We start from the raw sequence: 24,325 nt of genomic DNA, 5'->3' as shown, positions 1-24,325 counted from the left end.
TCACACTTGCACTTTGTTGGAAAAGGACTTCCTTCTCTACTGTTCTATTGTCCTCTGTGAACAAGTTTCACTTTCATGCAGCTAGCTCTCCAGGGAAATGAATAATTAGATGGAAATAGAAGGCTTAATTTGGTTCCAAAGAGAGGTGGGGGAGAAAGCATATGGATTTCAGCTGAGAATGTTTAAGAAGAGTGAACAATGTTTTTAATGAGAAAAACAATCTTCAGTACAATTCAGTTTTATTTAACACACATATGTACACAGGGACATTCAGCACGTATAGAATCTATTGGTGCAGTCATCAAGAAATGTCTTGAGAGGCAGACATTTTAATTCACTTGCTGTACACAGAGTTCAATCATTACATTTTCATACAGGTGTCACGCCATGTCATCTTTTGCTTGCAAATTACCAATGAAACCACATATGTCTCTACATTTACAAGGACAGGTCCAAATACACTGCCAATGAAATCAGTAAAACAGTAAAAGCGTACACTGGGATGACAATACAAAGTTTACCTTAGTGCTGAGAAATCTAAGCTGTGATGAAGTTTGGGACGGTGGTTGTCCAAAATAGCCAAGGAGAGATTTGTGTTGACAAGAATGCAAATATTAGTCTAGCAGTTAGAGGTATCTGTCTAACTATCAAATATCATCCACCCCAGAGTTTACAATCATAATATTCTATTGGCCAATTAATTTTGGCTGCCTATGCAGACAGAATGTGTCACAGGCTGGCCTATGCCCAGTGCCCAGGGATTCTGCTCCTTCAGGCCTCACAGCTTTGTCCTAAGTCTGTGTGCTGAGCGCCATCCATGCATTTGTGGTGGCCTGCCTCCCGGTCTCACAGCTTCCTCCTGATGCATTGAACATTTTGTTTTAAAAAATCTCTAAGGTCTACTTTTACTTCATCATTCCAAAACAGCCTATAGAATAAATTAACCCCCATTTAAGTTCACAAAGTAAACATGTGCTGGGTATCCAGAAGACGTGGGAGCCCACTGGAAAAACCGACGACACCTTTGGTTTACCTCAGGTTTCTCTAGCTGCATCAAACACAACAGCATGTTCACCAAACAAATAAGTCTACACTGTATAGTTGTTTCTTCCTTGCAAACTACATATATAATCTTTATAAATACAATGTACATGCATGTGGCATAAATTCACTTTTGAAAGAACACCCAAAGTCTAAAACCAAGGAATAGTACAGGTGTGCCATCAACGGAAAGAACATACTTCATATCAATATGAAAGGGACATTCTATTGGTCTTAATTTCTTAACATTTTCTTTAAAAATCTGTTTCAATAAAATAACAGATGTATTTGTTCCTGGCCTGTGATCCTACTTTTTTGTATATTACATAAACTCTGACAATCTATGCCTTTTAAATTAAATGCTCCCATTATCATTTTGGTTCCTCTGTAAATTCTACATATTTTCTCTGAATTTAATAAATAATTTTCTATTTTTGCATTTAATAAACAATATTTGCCCAACTAACCAACCAATCAACAATCAACCAACCAACTAACCAACCAAATCCCCAACTATCCACAGATCAAGGTTTGTTAGGAGCAATTTATACAAAATATTGTTTGATGATATTTTTTCCATTACTATGAGCAAGAACTGGCATAATTTGACAAAAGGAGAAGAAAGCAACCTACTTAAAGCTTGCTTTGAAGCGTGGGCAACACCCTCACTGCAGCGTTTGGTCAGACTGACTGAGAGCCTTCACGTGTTTATAGACACTCCTGGATGCTTGTGCCGTAGTTACTGACTTTCTAGGATATTTGTTTAAAAGAAATCCTGTCTTAGTTTTAGTTTTTCTTTAATTGATCAGGAGTAGTTTGAAGGCTGAATTATAATTACTACATGATAACTGGCACAGTTCGTACACAGGGCAACTGCAGGTCCATGAAGTCTCTGGAAGGAAGGGGTAAACTCTTTCTTAAAAAGATCTGTAGCAACAGACACAAGAGTTTTCTTTTTAGGTATATGCTATACTTTCAAACTTGGTTCTTTGTTACAAAAGTCCATTTAAGAGATTAGTTATAGCGGCTGGATAATTATATTAACTAGATCCTAACAGTGATGATTTCTATTTCAAACTACTAAATACACTATCACTTAGCAGGATATGAGCATTTTAGAAGATTAGGTGTCTGGGAAACTGTATTCTCCATGAGGAAAAATTTTTTTTGTATATTTCTCAAATATTAATCTCAAATTGGTTAGGTATTAATAAAGAAGGTAGCAGCTAAGTCCTACGAAATTGGATTGAGTAATTTGCTAGCAATTACCAGAAGAAAAAACCCAAGTATACACAGAATCTTTTTGGTAAACAATAGCATGTTTTAGGAAATCAAAGGAAAATAATTTTGATGACTAGGACTGCCACATTACCTCAGAACTCAACGTCAAAACCACCAGGTTCAGGCAGCACTTCGGCGGGGGGGGGTGTTTAGCTTGAAGAAAATGCTGATCTGGGCTGAGAGTGCAATCACAGTGTTTATTGATTTTCGGGCTCCTAGTGCACCAAGCAACAGGAGCGTTCCCAGGACCGCTGGCTTCCCCTCCCTCTCCAGCTGGGAAAAATGACCTAGTGACAGAACGGCCACATCCTGCAGAGCGATGTGTGCTTGCCTCTGAATCAATAGGTGGCACGAGCAGGAATCTGTCCCCAAGAACCATGCAGAAGTGACACAGACCCGGCCGCACCCCTGGATGACACTGGTGCGGGCAGGCACTGGGGAATGATCCAGTGAGAGCAAGGACAGAGGAATCTCGGCCTAGAGGATTGAAAGAACTAAGCAGCAGTCAAGGCAGCAGACAGCAGCATTAGACCATGAAGCGGTGCTCCCTCCCGTCGTGGGCCATGAGGATGACGTTGCGGTTGGAAGTCCAGATGAGCCGGGCCAGTCTGAGCGCGTTGTGCGAGCCAGGGGAAGCCGGCTGCACGGGGGGCACCTGGTAGGTTTTAATACAGCGCAGCTGAGGTGCCGAGTTCAGCATGCCGATGCTTCCCAACAGTGAGGTATTCATCTGGAGGGACACAGGGACATGAGAGCACACGTGTCATTTAAAGAATCATTTCCCTATCCCCACCACAGAGTGGTTCAAGTGACACACACTTCGGGCCACTTTTCCTCCACAATGCTTATTCATGTTCATCTGAGAGTTTATTCTTCCCTTCTAAAGGGCTCCTTTCAGTGTATTTGAAATTGTTCTGATGCTGTTATAGTAAATGCATAAATCCAGAGAAACTTCACTTTGTGGCTAGAACTTGACAGCAGGAAAAGTCCATCCGTCTTTAAGAAGGGGGTTGAATTACACATGCTAATAAAAGGGTTCAATCAGATATTTGGAGATTGCGCGTATTTCAAACCGCAGACCCTTTTGTTCTTTAACAACAGTGCTAACTGTACCCTCGAAGGATGAGTGCGCGAAGTCAAGTTTTGGGACTTATAGTTAAAGAAAATGAAGCAAAGTCAAGCAGTCAACAGCGTGACAGGCTACAGGGCCAAAGATCAAAACCTAACCCCTCCCCATCCCCACGGACCAACACCTTCCCTCCTCACCTGCTGTTCTTTTTTTTTAAAGCTCTAGTTTATTTTGAAGGGAAAAGCCAAAATCAGCTTGCATCTCAACACAGTATGCGTGGCTCACTGTTTTGCTACCATGCTAAAGAGAGTATACAACACTACTGGCAATACGTTTTTATGAGCTGGTGATTTCTACTTTTTTGGTGGCTTTCCTGAATTTGATTTGAATTTTAAGTTCTCTTAATTCATTCCCATAAATGAAAAAAGACATGGAAATTATGGCTCATGAACAACTAGGCATTCAGGTCAAAGTGCTAAACACTGAACGGCCGTAATCTCAGTGAACTCGTATCTCAGCAACAGAGTCTGAAGACTCTTTACGTTCGAAATATTACTTAACATTTGTTTCAATATACATCTTTTGTGCTATTGCAAATCACATGGAAAGCACACTAAAAATCAAGAAAGAGGCCTCAGAAATAATATTTTTCTTTGCACTAATTTTCATTTCCAATTCTTCTCCCCAGTAACACCTCCGTCTAAATGTGTAACATTCTGGGGATTGGTGTGAAGCATGCAGATTAGGATCCAATGTATACGAATGGTTGACAGTGGAAACCCTGGCAAATCCTAGGACGTTTAAGATGTGCTATTGCTGATATCATGCTCTGCATTTGGATCAGGGCAAAATACAAGCCATTCCTTTCTCTGGCCCTTCTCAGCAGCAGGATGGTGTCAGAGGGCGTAAATCATAGCATCTCTAGCAGGATGCGTGCAGGCTCCACTGACATTTTCACAATTTAAATCATCTTGAGTAATAACCCTTTTAAGATGACTAATGTTACTGATTTTCCTGCATTAATAATAGTGCCGAACACAACACAGAGGTGAAAAAAAATCACTAGTGTACGAGGTCACATTTTAAAACCAAATGTATGGTTATCATTAACTCTTTCTGTTAAAGTTCAGATCACATTTAAAGCCAGGCAGTGCCTTACTATCATCTTCCAAGAGCCTCTTTCCTTGCTTCCTTCTCTTCTTTTTCCAGAAACTCCATAAGAGACAAAAATCAATGCCTTATTGCTTTCTGGAGGCTCCCAAACAGTTTAAATATAAATAATGATGGTAAGCTTGATTTGATAGTTCTCTTGTACAAAAAGTAACAGTACATAATAATTTAGTCTTCTTACAGCACAGATCTAAATGATCCAGAAAATTGCTGGTTAAAATTAATGGGCATCAACAGGCATCCTGTGCTTTTAAAAAATCTAATTTTCTCAGTTGATAAATAACTACAAAGTATCTTTCATTCTCTATGGATTTTCTATGGAAATGTGTATGAAGCTTGATTTCTGCTGGTGGCTCAAAATGCTAGGGGTATCCAACATGTTCAGACACTTCCTTATTTTCAATTCTTTCCTTCAAATTTAGCCATGTACAAGAAATGGGTTGAGGACTAAAGAGGGAATATCTTATTGAATGCTACAGATGGAGAGATTTTGAAAAGTCCATTATTATAAGCTGGGTGCCCCTTACAAGCTGAGCCATCCCTCTGATGATTGATAAATCATTTGACAAATTGATTGATAAATGCCTTTAGTAGGGTCAAACAGTCTTCCTGCCCCAGAAAAGGGCTACGTGAAAGTCTGTATGGTATATAACTATTACAGCTGCACACAGACGGAACGATGAAGACCTTCATACTAACTATTATTTGTTGCTTCTCAGACCATCCTTTCCCTGTGACCTCTTCAAATTAGAGATGAATCTGAGGCAGTAAGGGTGAGTATTAATTTTTCCAACATGCTTAAAGAACGCTCATTGAAACAATTAATCATTTTGTTATTCAATGTTTTCTTGACCAGTGACTGGCTAGAAACTATGCTAAAGTAAGGGGAATTCGAGTCTTAAATGAATGAAAACTAGCTGGAATTTTAATATTTGGTAACATTAATGTTTTTCTCAATTACAAATATAAGAAATACTCATTTTGGCAAATTCAAATAATAAAAGAAGTATAAAAAAGAAAGAAAATCCCAAGAGCTCACTTCCCAGAGCCAATCACTAACATTTTGTAATCTTTCCAGACCTCCAAGTCTGTATATACGCGAGGAGAAGCAGTTTTAAGGGATTTTACATAAACAGGCTCATTTCAAAGGTAGTTTCACAATCTGCTTTTTTTCATTCAATAAAATGTTGAGGGCAATCTTTTTATGTTAACAATTATATATTTACATCATCCTTTTTAAATGACTGAATAGTATTGTATGATGGAATAAATAAAAATAAATGAAATCAATATCCACCTAATTTATTATTAGCATTTCTAAAAGAGGACACATTTGTTGGAAGGTAGTGGTAAAATTTAAGTGAGAGAATTATGGTTGTATTCCATTATTAAACTCTCCTTGTTCAAATACCAATGGAGACACTGAAGTGAAATATTCAAATTGTAGGAAAATGCTGTTGGAGTCTCAAAGGGCTTGAAAGGTTGCCAAGTATATCATTCAATAGCCGAGTACATAAACTAACTAAAATGCAACTATGGCTTCTCCTTTTCCTTTAAAAATAATGCTTCACGAAACAAGTCTGTGAAAATTATTTTCTGAACACATACAGATGTAATTCATCAAAACAGGAAGTGTTTTAATGCTATTCTCAGTGTAAGTAATGCTGCACACAAACCTTTTACTAAGTCTCACTTGAGTAATTATTCAACCAATATTTCTCATTAACACTCATTTCTCAGCACAGATTTTAATAGCTGATAGCTGTTGTAAGGTTCTGTATTAATAAGACTTCATTAAGTTTTCAAAATATATTATAGTACATTTACTGGAATAATACAAAAGTATTATCATACATCATTAGAACTAAACAAAATGTATCTAAATAAATCAGCAAAGCCCATTTGAAGAGAGCAGTACAGCCAACACTGCTTTTTGGACTCTCTTTAATTCAAATAAAAACCGCTATACTTCTGGAAGAGGTTTTATTATATTTTCTTGATGAGGCTGAAACAATGTTTCTGTGCCTTCCATGTAAATTTAAAGACCACGCTAGGTATAACTGAGGCAAGTAAGAAATGGGCTGCGTTTCAGATTCTGACACTGGGCTTACAGGCAGGAAAGACTTGGGAGTTGCCTGAGTTGCTCTGGTGCTCTGTCTGCTGAATACCCACATGTGCAAATAACACAAGGCAGCCCCTGGAGAAGATGAGCGTGTGGATGGACTAAGGGAGTGTGCCGTGGCTCCACTGCGTGCAAAGCAACAAGTAATGGCCATGGGTGTAAGTGTCCTTGGCAGAGCCCAGAGACAACAGCAGGAGCCTGAGAGGAGAACTGGGAGACGAAAGGTATTTCAAAATGATATCATCTAATGAACGACCTTGATCTCTGGGGTACGAAAGATGCTAACCATAATTCCATCAATGAGCTGAGCAGAAACTCTGATAAAAACAGAAAAATATTCAAGGAAGGAATGAACATATTCAAATAGAATCCTGAAGATCGAGATTAGGGGAAAAGGCTTGCCACTTAGAAATTCAGGAAAATACTGGAAAGTTTCAAATCTGGCTAATTTAGGAGGTATTCCTTTATATAAGGAATTACATTTTCTTAGCAGGAAAAAAGTTGAACAAAAAAGAGATTTGTTTTCGTTTATTCCAAAGAAGAAAACATGGACAGAACACAAGCTCCCTGAAAGCAGGGACCCCCACTTGCTGACTTCGTCTCCCCAGAGCACAGGTTGGTACCTCGCACTTCAACACCAAACACACGCTGAATGCTTGGAGCTTTCCATGAGCACTCCTTTGGGATTTCAAGTGAAGAGTAAATCGGGAAAACTGGTGTCAAAGTACAGTTGGTGTAGCAGAGACCACTGTGTTAGGCATTCCACTGTTAGCAGAACAAACAGTTGGTAGGGAGTCTCTTTAAAGAGCCGTTGCTGCAAGAGTCCAGTTTATAGCCACCCAACGGACTCACTGTGGGACTTCAGCAGTAAAATCACAAGTCCTGTGGCTACCTCCCAGGAAAAATGAAGACTGGGTGAGATCTCTAAGGAAAAGAGTTTAATCTGAGCTAATTAAGATGCTGGAGATACATTCTGGAAGAAAGGATAATGAGAAAATACACTGGAAAACTAAATTAGATGAAGAGCAGAAAAAGTCTGTGACAGATTTGGAAATTGTCATGCTTTAATAGCATGTTGTTAATTAAACAATTCATTGTATCTGTTTTACATTTTATTAGCTATTGATTTTTTAAAAACCAGCATCAAGCTGTGCCGAAGTCTCGTTTAAACTTGTATTTGTTTTTTTTTTAGCTTTCCAAGCAATAAACTGATTCTCATAAAACATACTTGCATCCTAGGAAAGTAAAGGTAACAACAAAATTTTAAATTAACTTTTTTGGGGGGGAGCTGGTAATGTATAATTTTTTTGTAATTATGAGGAGAAAGGTAATTAAAAAGAAGATGGGACGGAGATTAATCACTGAGGATGAAACAAGTTCTAGTGAAAAAATTAGTTGCTTAAAGTTAATATTCATTTTCACCAGAATTAAACATAGGCACTCTCATGAACTGCCAGTCAATGATACTCAGAGTTTTAAAAATGTTTTGAGAGTTTAGGAATGAGACTATTATGTGGAAAATTCAGAATGCAAACAAAAATGAGATCATATAAACAGGACATGAAGTTAACACGAGGCTGCTTTTTCTCCTTATGCCCTATGCCCTGTTAGAGTTGTCTGAATGCCTTGTGTCAATTAGCAGCCTGAACAGTGCTTCCTCTAATTCCCAATTCCGTTCAGGCCAGGCCTTCAGCACACCATGCCCCTGCTTGCCTCTGAATGGCTGTTCCCCCTCCCTAAACACCCACTGCTCCCCACTAGTTACACGGGCCCTTCCTCAGCAGCATCACGTCTCAGCTCAGACATCACTTTCTCTGTGAAGCCATCCCACCACATTACCCTCAGGCTCCTCTCTGTATTGTAATTGCTTACTTATCTACCTGTGTCTGCCTCAGACCTGAAAGCTCTGTGAGAACCGACCCCCTCCTCCCAGACTGCTAATTACATCCTCAGTGTACCCTGCAAGCTAGCATCCGGCACATAATCAGCAAGCAATAAATACTTGATATCTGTTGAAAGAAGGGAGGGAGGGCAGGAGAGAGGGCTGGCGGGTAAGCTCAACAGGAAGCCTTTCCTAGCAAAAGCAGATCATGCAGTATACGCCAAAACCCCGCAGCATCTACGCTTACCTGCCAGAAAGAAATGTGGCTGTCAGTGTTTGAGTAGGTGGCAAGATATCGTCCATCAGGAGCAAAGGCCACTGCAGTGATTGGTCCCTTGTGTCCATGGATTGTCTAAAATAAAATGCAGAGTCATAAATTGTACACATTACACAGAACTATTACATGTACACATGCAAATGCATTCAGTGTTGAACAAGTTGTGATATGGATATTAGATACCATTATACTCTTTATTTTATTTATAAAATCAGGTTAGAAAAACAGGAAAGGCAACCAAAGTTGTTTCACTGATGTATGCAGGGGCTTTGATCTTATTCTGAGGAGTCTACCTGTCTTGTAGTTGAGAGGGCAGCATGAGTCCAAAGGAAAGGCATATATTAATAGGCAAACCAATGTGTGAATTCATTTATGTCCATTAGAGGGGATAATTTTACAATTAATTAGGAAGGTAAGAAACTGATCACCAATCTACCCAGGAATGTCACTCATCTGAAATGAAAAACAATCAAAGCTGTATCATGACATCCCTGTTCTGGAAAGAGTTAAACACTATAATTTCAACTCCTTCATATTAAACATTTTTCATGTTTTATGCTTCATTTTCCACCAATAACACTGTGTTTAAATGCATATGGCTGCAACTAGTAAAAATACATACGCACATATGTTGGAGGTTTGAGCCACATATAAATCAAATACTATTAAAAACAAGTTAACAGGGATAATTTTGAACCTTTGCCAAATAGCTATCATTGATTTAACCATGAATTAAAAAAAAAAAGGAAGTATTTTAGACTAGGTCTTTGATAAAAGGTCTTTACTAATAAAAAATTACACTTAAGTTTAATGATACTAATAGTTATCGAAAACATGGGGATACTAAGCAAATTAGCATAATATTGTATTAACGTCCCTACACTCAACTATTAAAGACCATACCTCTACTACATTAACCAATATGCAGTCTGCTTGCAAGCTGTGGGCGGTCTCCTCCCTCTGTCTAGAAAGAAATGGGGGAATGTGTTCCCTTAAACTAAGACAATACCAGGAAGGTTTGTTTCCATCTGCTACTTTTTGATGAAGAATTGTAAACCTTGAATCTTGCTGGGAGCATCAGGCTCATTATGTGATTCAGTGGTATACATATTGTAAATTTCAGTAAGACTCTTCTCATAATTCACATCTGAGTGATTAAAATGAGAAAAGGAGGGTGGAGAGAGAGATGGGGATACAAGCATGTTCCTCAATGCTCTTTGGATTTTGTTCTTTCCTATAGGTAGGCTTTCAAGGCACTGTGGGATCCAAAATAATGCCTGTTTTCCAGCACTCAGAGAAAAAATGTTATACTGGTATAGAACTGGGCTCTGGGTTGGCAGAGAACACTGCTCTGAGTCAGACTGCCTGGGTTGCATTTGGGATCCAGTACTTACTAACCACAAGACCCAGGGCAAGTTCTTGAAGTTACTTAACCTCAGACTACTCATGTCAATAAAGCAGGAATGATGATGATGATAGCGATATTGATAATACCTGCCTCAAAGAGCTTTGTGAAGATTAAATGAGTTAATGTATATAACACTCTCCACAATGTATATAATAAGAATTCAATAAATACTATTAATAATTGTGCTACTCCTCCTTACTTAAAGATGACCAGACATATATACCTGAAAGTTGCTAAGAGAGTAGATCATAAATGTTCTTACCCCAAAAACAGAAATGGTAATTATGTGATGGGATGGAGGTGTTCGCTAATGCTATGGTGGTGATCATTTCACAATATATAAGTGTATCAAATCAACATGTTGTATACCTTAAACTTACACAATGTTATACGTCCATTATACCTCGATAACGCTGGAAATAAAATAACCATACAAACATAAGCAATCACCTAATTCAATTACTTGAGTACACTGTTTAATTAAAAAAAACAAAAACAAAAAAAACCCCAAAGCATATACCCTAGAATCAGCATCAGTTAGCATACCAGGCGGTCCAGAAACACAGACTTCAGACTGTGGCATTTTATTAAACAGACGTGGTAACTAACCATGGTACCAGCCCACAAATGTGGTGCTAAATTAAGCAACAGGGTAAGCATGCTGAATAATTACTGCAAGAAACCAGCTGAACAGTATGTATACTAGAATGAAAATTGTTGTAGGCGGGGGAAAAAGGTTAACCAATTGAAAGGGAAAAACTGGCCATTCCCACTTACTACGTCAATTTAATAACCTCATTGGGAAAGCATCTTTAATTCTTTTTAAAATCAAGATTCAGTTCTGCTAAAACTCTGAAATTCTACTGAGCCAATCTGAGGCTGTTCTATGGTTAAGAGAGTTGATTAGTAAGGCTTTGCTTTATAACAGAGATTGCAAACTGAAGACACTTAAGCTGAAACCAGATTGTAGATGTGTTTGGTTTGGCTTACAAAATGTTTTTCAAACATGTTTTCTGAGCCCATATTCTAATTCATCAGATATCATGTAAAATCAAGATTCCTACCCTCTCCTGAAACACAGGAAGCTCTGGCAGTCTTGGGCCTTTGTTCGAACATGGTGACATCAGCCATGGTTGAGTGGAGGTGGCCCCCATGGCCCGGACATTTGCTCTTCATTTCACCAATCCAAGCCCTGACACAAAAGAGGGCCTGGCTCCCTTATTTCCTTCCTGGTCCCTTGTAGCATTTAGTTCAATCCTTCCATTAAACATATTTGATTCAAGATACCTTCTTCCATGCTCTGGGGTCCCACTATGCATCTAATTGTGTGAGCATGCTAAAAGCTGCTCTAAGAAAAGTTGGTCCTTCTTGGAAGCCACCCAAAGCCCAACTCTGTGTAGGTATGGATTGATCCTTCTTCTGGAGTTTGGGCCTTAAATCTCAAAAGAGAATGCCAAGCCTCCTTCAGATCAGCAGCCCTCCTCAATCAGCAACCAGAGTGTGTTTCAGATGGAATAGGAGAATGCCACAGTGACCTGCCAGCAGGTCCAAAGGATGAACCAACCCAGTGGTCTCGTGACGGTACCTCTCTGTGAGGCTAAGCTAGCCCTGTTGTAAAGGCAGAAAACCAGATCCACAGGCTCCTTCAGATAAGTCTTCATGAAATATTTTGTATTATGTCTTCATTTTTTAATAGAGGACTGATACTTCAAACATCCACTTAAATATTTGTGTGTCAGTTGAAGATACTCTTCATTATGTTTCCTAGTGTCTCTAATAGGAAAGTCTGGGAATTAAGTTCATCTTGGAATTTTCTGCCAGGAAAAGGTTTCCAGATAAATTTTGTTGCTTTCTTTTGTCATGTGACAATAATTACATAACCTAACACGTGTTTGCTTTCCTGCCAGGAAACTCAGAACTAAATTTATGCTTATTCTGTGTGTCTAGTAATGAATACTTCTTACTCATTTCACTAACTATTGTCCTGTTTTCCTTTGTTGTTGTTGTTGAGGTCCCGTCAGATACTGAGCTTAATTTGTTGGTTTTTTTAAGTCTGCTTTGGACAAAGGGATACTACACTTCAGATCAGAACACATCAACACAGACACACACACACACACACAGAGTACATACTGCTAGATGTCCCACAGGGCTGTCTTTTAAAGCGACCTAAGGGAAAACCACAGAGTACTGACTATAGTGTCAGCTGATAGACAGACCTGTTGTCTTGTAAGAAAGCAAGTACCACTCATGGCAGCTCAGGGAAGCTCACAGTTTTAAATGGTTTGGTACATCTGGTGAGTTCATTACAATCTCAGCCTAAGAGGTGCTTCAGCTCTCACTGTAATGGAAATGTTGCCATTGTCTTTTGTTCAGAATCTCTGAACTTCTCAGATCTGTGCAGGCACCACCTGAACTGACTTCAACCTCTATTCTGGCATTAGAGATGCAGCTGTGTGGGGATCACAGCAAACTCACAAGTGCTTTGCGATGGGGCAAACCCGATGGTCGGGATCTTAAATGCTGAACTGTAAAGAACACTTTCCAGAACAACAGGTTTCAAAATAAAAGGTTTGGTCTACTTTTTATATGCAAATGAGTGTCACGTCTTTTTATATTTTTAGTCAAAGAAATTGCTGTCTTGAAAAGACAGAAATAAAATATAAAGAAATTAATCTAATTCAAGAAGTGCTATGAACAATAAAGGAAATCAAGCGATTATCCCTAGCAGGAGACAGAGTGCTGAACTGTTCAGCACTCCCTCCTCCTTTTTCTTATGAAAGAAAAGGAACAGAGAGGCAGGATTAATAATGAGTCATACATCCACTTCCCGAACAGTTTTTAACAGACACTTTCAATGTGCTCTGCAAAGAAATATAATTAACCCTTCTGTACAGAGAAGGAGAGACAGGAATTTCTAAAATGATTTGGTCAGCATCAACAGAAGCTATGGCTGTCTAGAATATTCTCTTCAAAATTCCTCTTTACATGATCTGTCTCTTCGTAGAGTTCTTGATATGCAGCTTCCAAAAGACAAGTTTGAGAATTGAATCCAAAAAGTAGGACTCTATTATATCTAGCTCAAAGAATGAACAAGATCAAAGAGAACATTTTATATTTATTTGCAGGTTTTGTCACTTTTTTAAAGGGAGGAAAAAACCCCCAATCAAACAAAATGTTTTCCTACTTTTAACTAAGTGTGAAGAAAAGATATCTAAAACTAGGTAAAATTTTACTATCATAAATACCATTGCAAGGAAAAGATTTATAAAGTACTCACTTGTATTTTGTATAACATTTACTAAAATAAACTGAAAAAGAAAAGAACTTGGACTGAAGCTTCACAGCCCCAAGGTCGGGAGTGGCTGAGAGAGGAGGGCTGCCTCGGTCCCAGGCCTTCTCGGGGAGCAGCATGGCTGGTTTTCGGTTAAGACAGGCAGTTGCAATTTAAGGGGTGCTTGAAATGTCTGATGAGCTGAAAATATGTCCCCAACTGGCTGCACACAGTCTCTGAAATTTCTAAAAATACAATTATGCTCTTGGCTGAGGCATTTTTCCCTAGAATGTGTTCTGACACAGAGCTAACAGGATGCACATGCTTTCATGAGGTACAAGCGTGGCGCACGCCTTAAGCTTAGGGCGAGCCTGGATGAAGTGTCCATCTGTGTATGGAGGTAGGAAATGGGTTGGAGATGGGCCGGACATTCAGGGAAGTGAGTGCCTAGGATGTGAGGCTGAGCCCTGAAAAGAAAAGGAGAGGTAACACCAAAGACCTACAAATACTCCTATTTCCCTAGTGCTGGTTGCTCTCAACAACAAATACCAAGTGAGGGTCGGGGTCGCACTCACTGTTCCTGAAACACTAACCAGACATTTGCTGTCTCTTAACGATCGCAGCCCAAGTCAGAAAAGAACAGATAAGGAAGGTGGACCAGGGTCTGATTTGCATGCCTTTCTGACATCCCAATATAGGAGGCTGTTGATTTCACAGCTGACTGGCAGGGAGGTAAGTGCTCAAGGCAGAGAAAAGACAAAGACATCGCTCTGACTGACAGCTCTGTTTGCTAGGCAAGGAAAAGACTCATCAAAAAAGGGCCATTTCAAAAGAGTTGAAAAGTTAAGAATTAATTATGTTCAAGAAAAAAATTCCCCCTTTCTTTTCTCTGAAGCAACCAATTCATGAAAATTTTATAATATATTTAAGGTTCATTTGCTTAAGGAAACAAATTATACATTCAACAAATAACTTAGGGAGATAATGCCACTTTAAAAAAACAGTCTCATCTCTGGCTGATTGGAAGGCTCAGGTAAAATTTAATTATCACTATGAACTCAGCCTTCTACAGCCTTTTTGTGCACAGGCTCTTAAGGTCATATGATGTTGTCACGAACACTGAAAGGTCATCCATTCTTTTCTGTATGTGGACAGGGTTGCCTTAAAGCAGGTCAGACAGAGGAAAATCTGCTCTGTTTTCAAATATCTCTAGAGAAGATTCTAAAACCTCCCCTGAGGACCCTTAGCTGTGTTTAACAATGTGTGCTGTCAGGAAATTTTTCCTTATATCAAAACTAAATCCAAAATGCTACAGTGTAAGCCTGCTTCCTTTTCTTCTGTCCTCAGTAGAGATGGAGAACAGCTGGTCACCAATCTTGGCATGATAACCTTTTGCGGACTGTTACAGCAACTTCCCTCCCCCTTTTATTTGCTGAGGAAGATTTGCCCTGAGCTAACACCTGTGCCAGTCTTCCTCTATTTTGTATGTGGGATGCCTCCACAGCATGGCTGATGAGTGGAGTAGGTCCGCACCTGGGATCCAAACCCATAAACCTGGGCCACCAAAGTGGAGTATGTGGGACTTTAACCACTCAGCCATGGGGCCAGCCCCCAACTTGCCCCTGTATTACTTACTTATTTTTCATTTTCAGGGTTAAAAAAAAAATCTCAGTAACTATAACCTCTCCTCTCAGGTCTCATTTTCCAACTTTTTCATCATTTTTGTGGCTTTTCCTTAAACTCTCTCCAAGCTTTCAAATCATGACATCTTAGAGCTGGACGGTATCTTAAAGGTCTCCTTATTCAACCATGTATCAAAATGTGGAATTGCAAACCAGACTGAGTGCTGGAACAGGCCACTGGATGTCATTAGAGTTTCTTATAACGCTATGGAGGGAGGCCAGCACTATGCTGATTTTATCAGGAAGCTGCAGTCATGGCTGGTAAAAGCTGGTAAGGTGGCCGACATTCAGAATACTCCCAGTTCTTTCTAGGAGAGGGAGGTGTGGACACCTGAGCCCAATGGATAGTCTTGGTTGTGCTGAAATGCTCCGAGAGGCCTCCACTGACAAAAACACAGATTTCCAGGCCCTGCTTTCAATACTTTCTACTACACTTTCTAAAAGTCATTTGTACTAATTTTACATTCTGGCAGTTTATTTTTGTTTAAAAATGTACTCCCACTCAATTATTGCCCATTGAGCCCATTCTATTTCTTTCTGTCTGTTTCTCCAACTTACCAATTCTCAACACTTACGTCATATCACTTGGGTGCTTAAAGAGCACAGTTTGTCTCATCATTGTGGTCACTGATAAAAATGAATCATGTAACTTCGTACTTTAATTAAAAAAAATGGATTTATCAAAGGTCATCTGCAAAACAGCTTTTATCATCCTTCAAATAAATTTTAAAATTGCATACTAAAAGGTATATAAGCATGTATTGCTGTGCTAGGCACTGCAGAGAATCCAAAAAGCATAAGAAGAAACTGTTGTACTACACGTCCTGTGCCAGGTAATGCTCCAAGTAAGCACTTTTACATAAGCTTCTTAATTCTTACACTTCAACCCTAAGAGATAAGAACCCCTACTTTACAGATGAGGAAACTGAGGCACAGGGAATTGGAGTAACTTGTTCTGATCAGAATCCAAGCAGTCTGGCTCGAGTCTGTGCCTCACAGAATACCAGGTAAAAGAAAACTATAAACGCCAGTCTTCAATTTCTATACACTTGATTTTCATATAACTGGCACTTATGTACTAATATTATACATCAATATTTCTAAATGACTTTCCCATGCCCAATAATGAAGATTCTGAGCAATGTCAGTGGTGCTCGGGAGCTGGGCAAGCCTCGGCCCAGGCAGCTGGAACAAGTGCTTGAGAGCAAGAGCTGTGGTGGAGCTGGGCCTTGCTGGGGAAGGGTCTGCTCTGCTGTCTTCCTCAAGACCCGGGGGCCTGACAGACCCCCTAGACTTAAGCCCAGGTGGCCTGGAGGTGCCGTCCACATCCAGGGGGTTCTAGAGGAAGGTCCTTGGATTGGGCAAACCTCCATTCACGTCCTGGTGCTGTCCTGGTCCATCACAATCTCCCCTGCCCCGCCATCCCTGTGAGGATGCTGGAATGACAGTCAGCACTCCTGGCAGAGGAGGCCGGATCTCCCAGGGGAGCTCACTCGCACCAGTGGTCCTACACACACGTGGGGAGAGGCAGGGTCCCCTGGCAACTGCAACAGTGGGAGATGAAGAGAAACTCTTTTCTCCAACCCAGCTCCAAGAATTTAAACCTTGTAAAACAGAGGTTTGAAGATTAGGAGCTGCCCTGTCTTTCTTCATTGCCTGGCCTGTGTTGGCTCCTCCAGATACCCAGGCCAGAGGAGGATGGTAGCCCCATCTTTCTCATCAGCAGCCTCCCTCCTGGCCCTGGGTGTCTGAAGGTTTTCATCCTCCCCTTAGCTCGTCTGTGCCCCAAAGAGACAATACTTACCTACAGCCACCATAAATGAGCACTTCTTGAGGAAAGGATCATTATAAAATTAGGGGCCTGGCTCTTTCTCACTTGGCACACAAAATACAGAAAGTAAAAGTATCGACCCAAATGAAAGTAGATGGTAAACATACTCCTGAACCTCTCTGGACTGCAGAGGGCCCAGCTTTTCTTAGCGGCTGTCCTGTCTCCTGCAGTGTAAGCACGGAAGCCTGGATGTGGCCCTTGGGCAGTTCCACAGAGATTTTGAATAGAGATTTGAGGGTTCAAAATGGGTTGCTTCTCTCTATAATTTCTTTTCTTGACAGAGGGCCGAGGTGATGCTTTTTATTCACATTATGCCAACTCTGTGTCACAGCATCAACTCGTCCGCCGTGGCATTTTCCAATCCAAGGGATACTGGAACTATTCAATGAATTGAGTTATTTTCTATCACTATCTAATTGAAAAGAATATACATTCTGGGTGAACGACAAGTAGATTTGGTATGATTTTAACATCTTATTGGAAAATAGATTTAGGGATAAATATAATAAAGTGAGCTATCTTAAGTTTTATTATAAGATATAATGCCTCAAGTCAACAGACTTTCTTTGTTCCTTAAAAACAGCTGCAGCATTTATTGCCCATTTCCAGTTAGTGAAAGTTACTGACATGTCATCTGGGGATGAACTAACTGACATTGATGAATTAAAGCAGCTTGTCAATATCTGCATGTTGCTAATCCTCACGACACAAGCAATAGTTTTCGAAATTTCTTTTGTGGAAAATGATACATCAACATGCATGTATACACACATATTCACACACAACACTTTTATCCAGGAATAGTAAGAACATAAATGCTCAAGATGATTTCACTACTGTAATTTAGGCATTAGTAATAATTTCAGATTTTTATGATAGTGAAGCTTATATATTCACTGATATCAATTTTAAATTATCGAAATTAATTTTAAAAAGGAAGGTCTATGAGTGAACAAGTAAAGAATAAACATTTAAGTCAATAGTGGTTTTCCAGTCTCAAGATGTTAGTCATCCTAACAGCAACCTGTGTTAAATATATGTACTAGTTTTAGCTTTCTTCTGCTCCTATTCAACTGAGGAACGTTTTCAAATTCAAAGAATAAATTTTCCATAAGTCTCATCCATTAATGTCTAAGTCCTTCTTCCTCCTCTTCTGACTGCAGATGAGAATCTGACCACACACGTGTGTGCACACACACACCCCTCTCCTGCTTTATGAGCCCAAATATTTTCAGGATGAAGTAACTATAGGATACCCAATTAAATTATACATAATTGATATGTCCTTTCTTTGACTGTTGAAGTGATCAATTTTGTAGAGTCATCCTTTGGATTTTGCTAAAAATCCCAAACATCACAAACTTCCAACTATTTTAAAACATGATACCACCAAGTTTTGGCTAATAAAGTGATGGTAATATATTAGTATTGTGAGTGAGACTCTTAACCTCAACAATGATAAAAAGTTTAGTTAAAGACATAATTCAAACCATAACATTTTTCATGTAATTCAACATTTAAAAATAATTACATTTAAATAAATTAGATATATTCAAGGAGACTAAAACATTGAATGCTGGATATGATTTAGATAAATGTGGTTCATTTATCTATGAGTAAATGTTAGCAAATATTCATACTGCTGGTATGAAATAATTACAAAACACTTATTAAAGTATAAAACTCACCTATGTTTAAAAAGTTACACAAAATGCTGTCTTTAGATCTGGGCAGACCCAAAACTAAATGTTTTTAGTCAGTATTTCTAATATAAATCTATTCAAACCTATGCTAAAAGTCTTTAAGTGAACAAAGTTTTGCCTTTGTATTCTTGGACCATGAAAATTCTGTTGCTAAATATTCAAAGGATTCTAAGCAATGGGCTAACATAAAACGGTTATGTAATTTTTCAAAGAAAACATATCGTGCCACAAAAGTAAATCCTAATCGCTTCCACTGGGAGTTCCTTAGCAACGTGAATGGTCTTGTTTATCTCTGAACCCTCTCAACCATTGCAGGCCCTTCAGCAGACATACGTTCATCTTAACCGATGGAACTTAGCATTTCTGTGGGCTCTGATCTAAGTTAAGGTTAACAGAATATGGTTTTGGCTAGAGTAGAAGGACCGGGCCTTCACACATGTTCCCTCTCACCTCTCATTTCCTGGTTTAGTGCCTGGTGACACAAAATTGTCTTATGTAGATTGCACTAAAGCTACAGAATTTATATTTTTCAAAAACACATTTCAAAAGCATTTAACATTTTTATCATTCCAAAAAGAGAAATCACTTGAAAGTTTAAAAAAAAAATTAAGGCATTACATAATTTTCTAAATTCATACATATATTAACCAATATGTTACCATATCTTTTGGCTCATGTTTATTTTGGAGAATGACAGAGTATATATTCACTAATACATAATACAGATTCAGGAGTTTTACATTTTATGAATGGTTTATTATGCATATTTGACTAATTAAAACAGACAATCAGATTAGTCTGGAATATAACCTAATTAATGTTCTATATTAAGCAGTCCATTTCTTTTGTTAAGTCAAGAAATGCCAAGCTACAAAAATATAAAATCACCCTTCTAACTTCGATGTAACATCAAAAGTTTTTCTTAATATTTAAATAGTAATAAAATATAATAATAACATACGTAGACTTTTTTCACACAGCAATTGGCATTTGCCAATATTCCAGAGCAATTACTACGGCAAAATAGCACTGACACTACCTGTCAGTGCTCCGACTTATTCTCACACTATCCACATTTACTCAGTGGATTAAAATTTGTCCTTGCTGGTTTTATGAAGGGACAAAATTTTCTAAGACACAATTTGCTTATTTGTAAAATAAAGATAATATGTCTTGTCTACCTCATGGAATTAGATATTTTTAGGACAAGTGTACATGAAAATGTCTATTGAGAGCTTATTATGTTCAAGGCCCTGCGTTAGATATCAGAGCACAAAGATGAGACATGACCCCTGCCAGTGAATCTAGGACAGGAGAGAGACAGGCTGACAGTCAGCAATTATCATGTAATACAATAAATGGCATAATATGAATGCGCACAAGGTGCCACGGAAACAGAATAAGCAATAATTTCTGTTCTGGGGTAGGAGACGTCAGAAGAAGGTACAGAGAGAAGGTGGTACTTGAGTTGAACTTTAAAAGATGAGCAGAAGTTGGCCAGAAGGATGAGAGGAGAAAGTGATAGATCTAAGCAGATAGATGAGTGTAAGCAGACACGTGAGAGGGAATATGTGAGAGAAGTCCAAGAAACAGCAAGCATTCCTGTGTCACTCGGCCAACGGAAATGCCAGGGGCAGAGGGGAGTGGGGAGAGGCAGGGTTTGGAGATGAGGCAAAAAGGTAGCTCTGGCCAGGCTATAAACTGCCTGTTTGTGCTAAGAAATTTGGACTTAGTTCATAGTCAACAGGGAGTTTTCTAGTTTTTAATAGGAGAATGGTCAGATCACAGCAGTTTTGAGAAAACTCTGGCAGAGAGATGAGGAGAGAGGAACTAGAAAAAAAGAACTGGTTGGGAGGCAAACGAAGCAGACAAATTAGGAGTTGAATGAGGAACTGGGTATCGACAGGGAACAGGGCAAACTGGGTAGGTGGAGACACTGTTCCCTGGACAGGGAAGGGAGGAGAGGAAGAAAATGCTTTCAGTGGGGGAGAGGTGGGGTAAGTCGTCAGGGGGAAATAACGAGTGTAGTTTGGGACCAGCAGGTATTAAGGCAGAGGACTCGAGCAGGTAGTTAGAAACACATCAGAAAGTTAGAAAGATGAATTTGGAGCTCAAGAAAAGGTTTATGGAAGGAGAGACAGATGTGAGAGTTGTCAGCACACCGATGTTGAAGGCATAGATCCTGCACTCAGCACTGTTCCTGGTACACAGCAATCTCACCACAAATGTTTGTTAAATGACTGAGTCTAAGGGGTTCAGATAACCTATGAAGAGCAGACGGAGTGAAAAGACCAAAACGATGAGGATGAAGTGAGAGAGGACACTACCAGTGTAAGGTGTGAGCAGAAAGGACAGAGCAAGGTCTATGTCACAAATTGGAGATTTGAAATCTCAGGTTTTAGCTAATATTTTTAAGTGAAAGATTTCAAAGTTGTTCCCAATGTACAAATCACTTTATAGGTAGAGAATTTTGTGATGGATCACTGTAATTAAAACCTAACGAAATCTCTTTGAAGTCTGATAATATTTTATCTTTTAAAGAATAAGCCTTTGTCAAGTTGTAATTATTTAACTCAGATCAGGAAACAAATGATTAAAAGTCAAATTTCTAGGATCAAAAACAACATATTCAAATAGACTTGAATTTATAATTCGAAACTACCAATAGTAGTCAACTGACAAAACTGACAATCTAATTCCTCTAATTTTAATTTTGCTTAAATTTCATAATTTATCCACAAATTATATTTTAGAGGCATCATTATATTATCTATTTAACACTTCTTTGAATGTAATCCTAAAAAGAAAAAAAGATATAATATTAAAAGTTAGGAAAGACAACAAAAAGAAATTAAAATGGAACTTGTACATATGTGTCTGCTTGCAAGTATACACACACAGGTATTTGGTTTTGCACTTTGTTATACAGATCTTCTTAAAAAATAAAAAGAAAAATATTTTAACCAAATTAATGATTTATAAAAACTCATATTAATGGTCACAATCACCAATTTTGTTCTGACATGAATTTCAATGATTCACTGGATTCATAAACTAGAATCAATGCAAGGTATACTGAATACTTTACTACTAATTATAACCACACTTTGCATATTTAAACAAACATTCCTTACCATTTGGTCAAGGAGAATTCTCTTAAATGCAAAGGAAAATGAATTAAGTATCCTATTACTAAGATTAAACTCTATAGGAATATCTATTTGATATCCTTACAGTGGGAGATATGCTGGCTTAAACCTTTGTATCTTTAATGCAATCATATTGCCTAATGATCAGCAAAAGAAAAAGGCCAATTCATTATAAAATTCAATATTTGGACCATCAAACTCTTTAGCACTTAATAAGCAATTAATATTTGTCAACGAAAAATGTTTTGGTAACACAAGGTGAAAATCAATAGCACTAGCCCACTTGTTGTACTCTCCAGCACCGACAAGCTATCCAAATAACTCAATCCTTAAGGGAAACGAACTGCTTTGATGTTTTAATTTACGTTCTCCCCAAGCAAACATGAATCCTTTGAAGCTTTTTGTTTGTTTATAACTCAGAACGCACTTTGTTAGTAATCTGCTTATAATTGCCATCATGTAGGTAACCCACAGATGTGTCTTAAAATAACATTCTGTGCTTCACTATGGAAACTATTAAAAGCAGACTTGATACTGCGTATACTAATTTTATTCACTTTTGAACAAAAGCACGTAAAACTCAATTGAAAGCCTTCCATTTAATACAACATTTTGCTTTTAGGAGTAAGTGTATGAAGAAGGCAGTCTGGACACATTTCTGAAGGCACTAGAGTATATATGTGAACTGCGTATTCGCAAAAATGATTTTTAATAGAAGCATGATTTTTGTCTTGGAGAGTTTTTTTTTTAAGTATAGAGAATAACACAAAAAAAGGAAACTAAAAATTACGTATAATCCCATCACATTTCTGAAGTCCCTATAAAACTAGAAACCCTACCCAACTGTTCTTCCTTATCAAATCCCATGCCTTAGAAGAGCCACCAGGAACCATTCGGCATATATCCTTATAGACTTTGCTAGTTTGTCTTTGAAATCATAAATTTATCAGTTTTTCCTAGTATGAACAATTTAGTGTTCTTCTGCACTGTTTTATTTTTTCATAACAATATTTGTTCAGAGATGAGACAGAGTTGTCAGATCATTTTAAATGTTAATATTAAAATTGGGCATTATAGTAAGTGCATGCTCTCCCAAAATTTGTTTCTGCTTTAAAAAAAACATTAACTAAGAAACATTATTTAACGCATATTTAGTTGCTTGTATAGCTTGGAAATGACAGAGGCTCACTGACCATTTTTGTAAAACAATAAAACGCAGGTGTGTTCTTTCAGAGGGGAAGCTTCTTTCAGAAGAAAACAGTACAGGGAAAGACATACTTTTTATAATATTACAACAGTTTTATGGTAAATGTTTTCATTCAACAGTCAATTGAGATTAGTATTTAGACATGGCCATGCACATTAAGATTGCCTACTATGGCACTATAAACTATATATTTCAAATTTATGATTATTCAGGTGTCAGAGTTTATAACTGTTTTAACAGAGTTTAAACTACAAAGCAAACAACCAGTAAACCTAAGGCTACTCCTTAAAACCACTGCAAACCTTCACACTCAAGGTCTGAGTATGAGTTTATCCAAAAAAAGAAAACGCCATTTCTGAATCTTTGGAAAGTTTAAGTTTACTGAGAATTCTGATTCATACTTCCTGTTTTACATATGAAAAAGTCTGAGCCCAAAGTCAGAGCTCACAGAAAGGCAAATGATGCATGTGAGGTTAAAAAAGATCCATATGTAAGAACTTCCTTGTTTTTAAATTCTTGATAATTTTATACTAAAGATAAGAAATAAGAAACCATTCTGTTTGTAGTTCTGTATTCACGACAAACTGTTCCCACCATGCTGTTCCACACGCAATCTGGTAATCTGTTTCATGATCACATGCCAGTGACACTTTCACATGCAGGATGCTGCAGTGTTTCCATATGGGCAGTCACCAAACAAGAGGTTCTCAAGTTTGCTTGGAATTCAGTTGCTTGGTACTCTGAACACATTTATCCATAGAAACAATGCCACAAATAGCACTTAGATTTCTAGGCCAGCTTCCAAAGGCCTATAGAATTCTTAATCTTTCAGAATTTACAGTGCCAATTCAATCTTAGGAGCACTACTTATAACAGTTTCTATGGAGAAAAGCATTTCAAGGTCCAAGTCAGACACTAGGAACCTAGTTATCTATTGTAGACATCAGAAACTTGTAAGTTCTAACATCGTTAGATATATGGGGGGCATACGTGTGTGTTACTAGGCCAACAGGACTATGTGCAGGATGTTAGAGAACGGTACGAGATAGCCTGTCTCGACTCCCAGACAGTGGATTCACCCGAAGTTCTAAGCTAAAGTCAGAGAGACACGCCTGCCCTTACACATACTCCTTCAGGTAGAAATCAAACTATGGGATTCCTGTAGGAAATCTCAAAGATTTTCTGGGTAATATTTGCAAGTGATTAAGTGGTAATGGTGGGTGGGGGTT

At 38.4% G+C, this 24,325-nt stretch overlaps 1 protein-coding gene across 27 annotated transcripts in view; it reads right to left on the bottom strand.

Moving 5' to 3' along the window:
- Window positions 1–222: 222 nt before the first annotated feature.
- Window positions 223–24,325, bottom strand: part of WDR7 (WD repeat domain 7) — a 355,616-nt gene continuing 331,513 nt past the window's right edge. For all 27 annotated transcript variants that reach the window (XM_001488090.5, XM_070275718.1, XM_070275720.1 and 24 more), the window contains 2 exons: window positions 8,813–8,917; window positions 223–3,052 (listed from right to left, as the gene is read on the bottom strand). In XM_001488090.5, the coding sequence (XP_001488140.1) occupies window positions 2,849–3,052; window positions 8,813–8,917 (309 nt within the window). In that variant the 3' untranslated portion in view covers window positions 223–2,848. The remainder of the gene's footprint in view (window positions 3,053–8,812; window positions 8,918–24,325) is intronic.

This window comes from Equus caballus, chromosome 8 (genome assembly GCF_041296265.1).
Source record: "Equus caballus isolate H_3958 breed thoroughbred chromosome 8, TB-T2T, whole genome shotgun sequence".
NCBI classification, from domain to species: Eukaryota; Metazoa; Chordata; class Mammalia; order Perissodactyla; family Equidae; genus Equus; species Equus caballus.
This window is presented reverse-complemented; position numbering and strand designations above follow the sequence as displayed.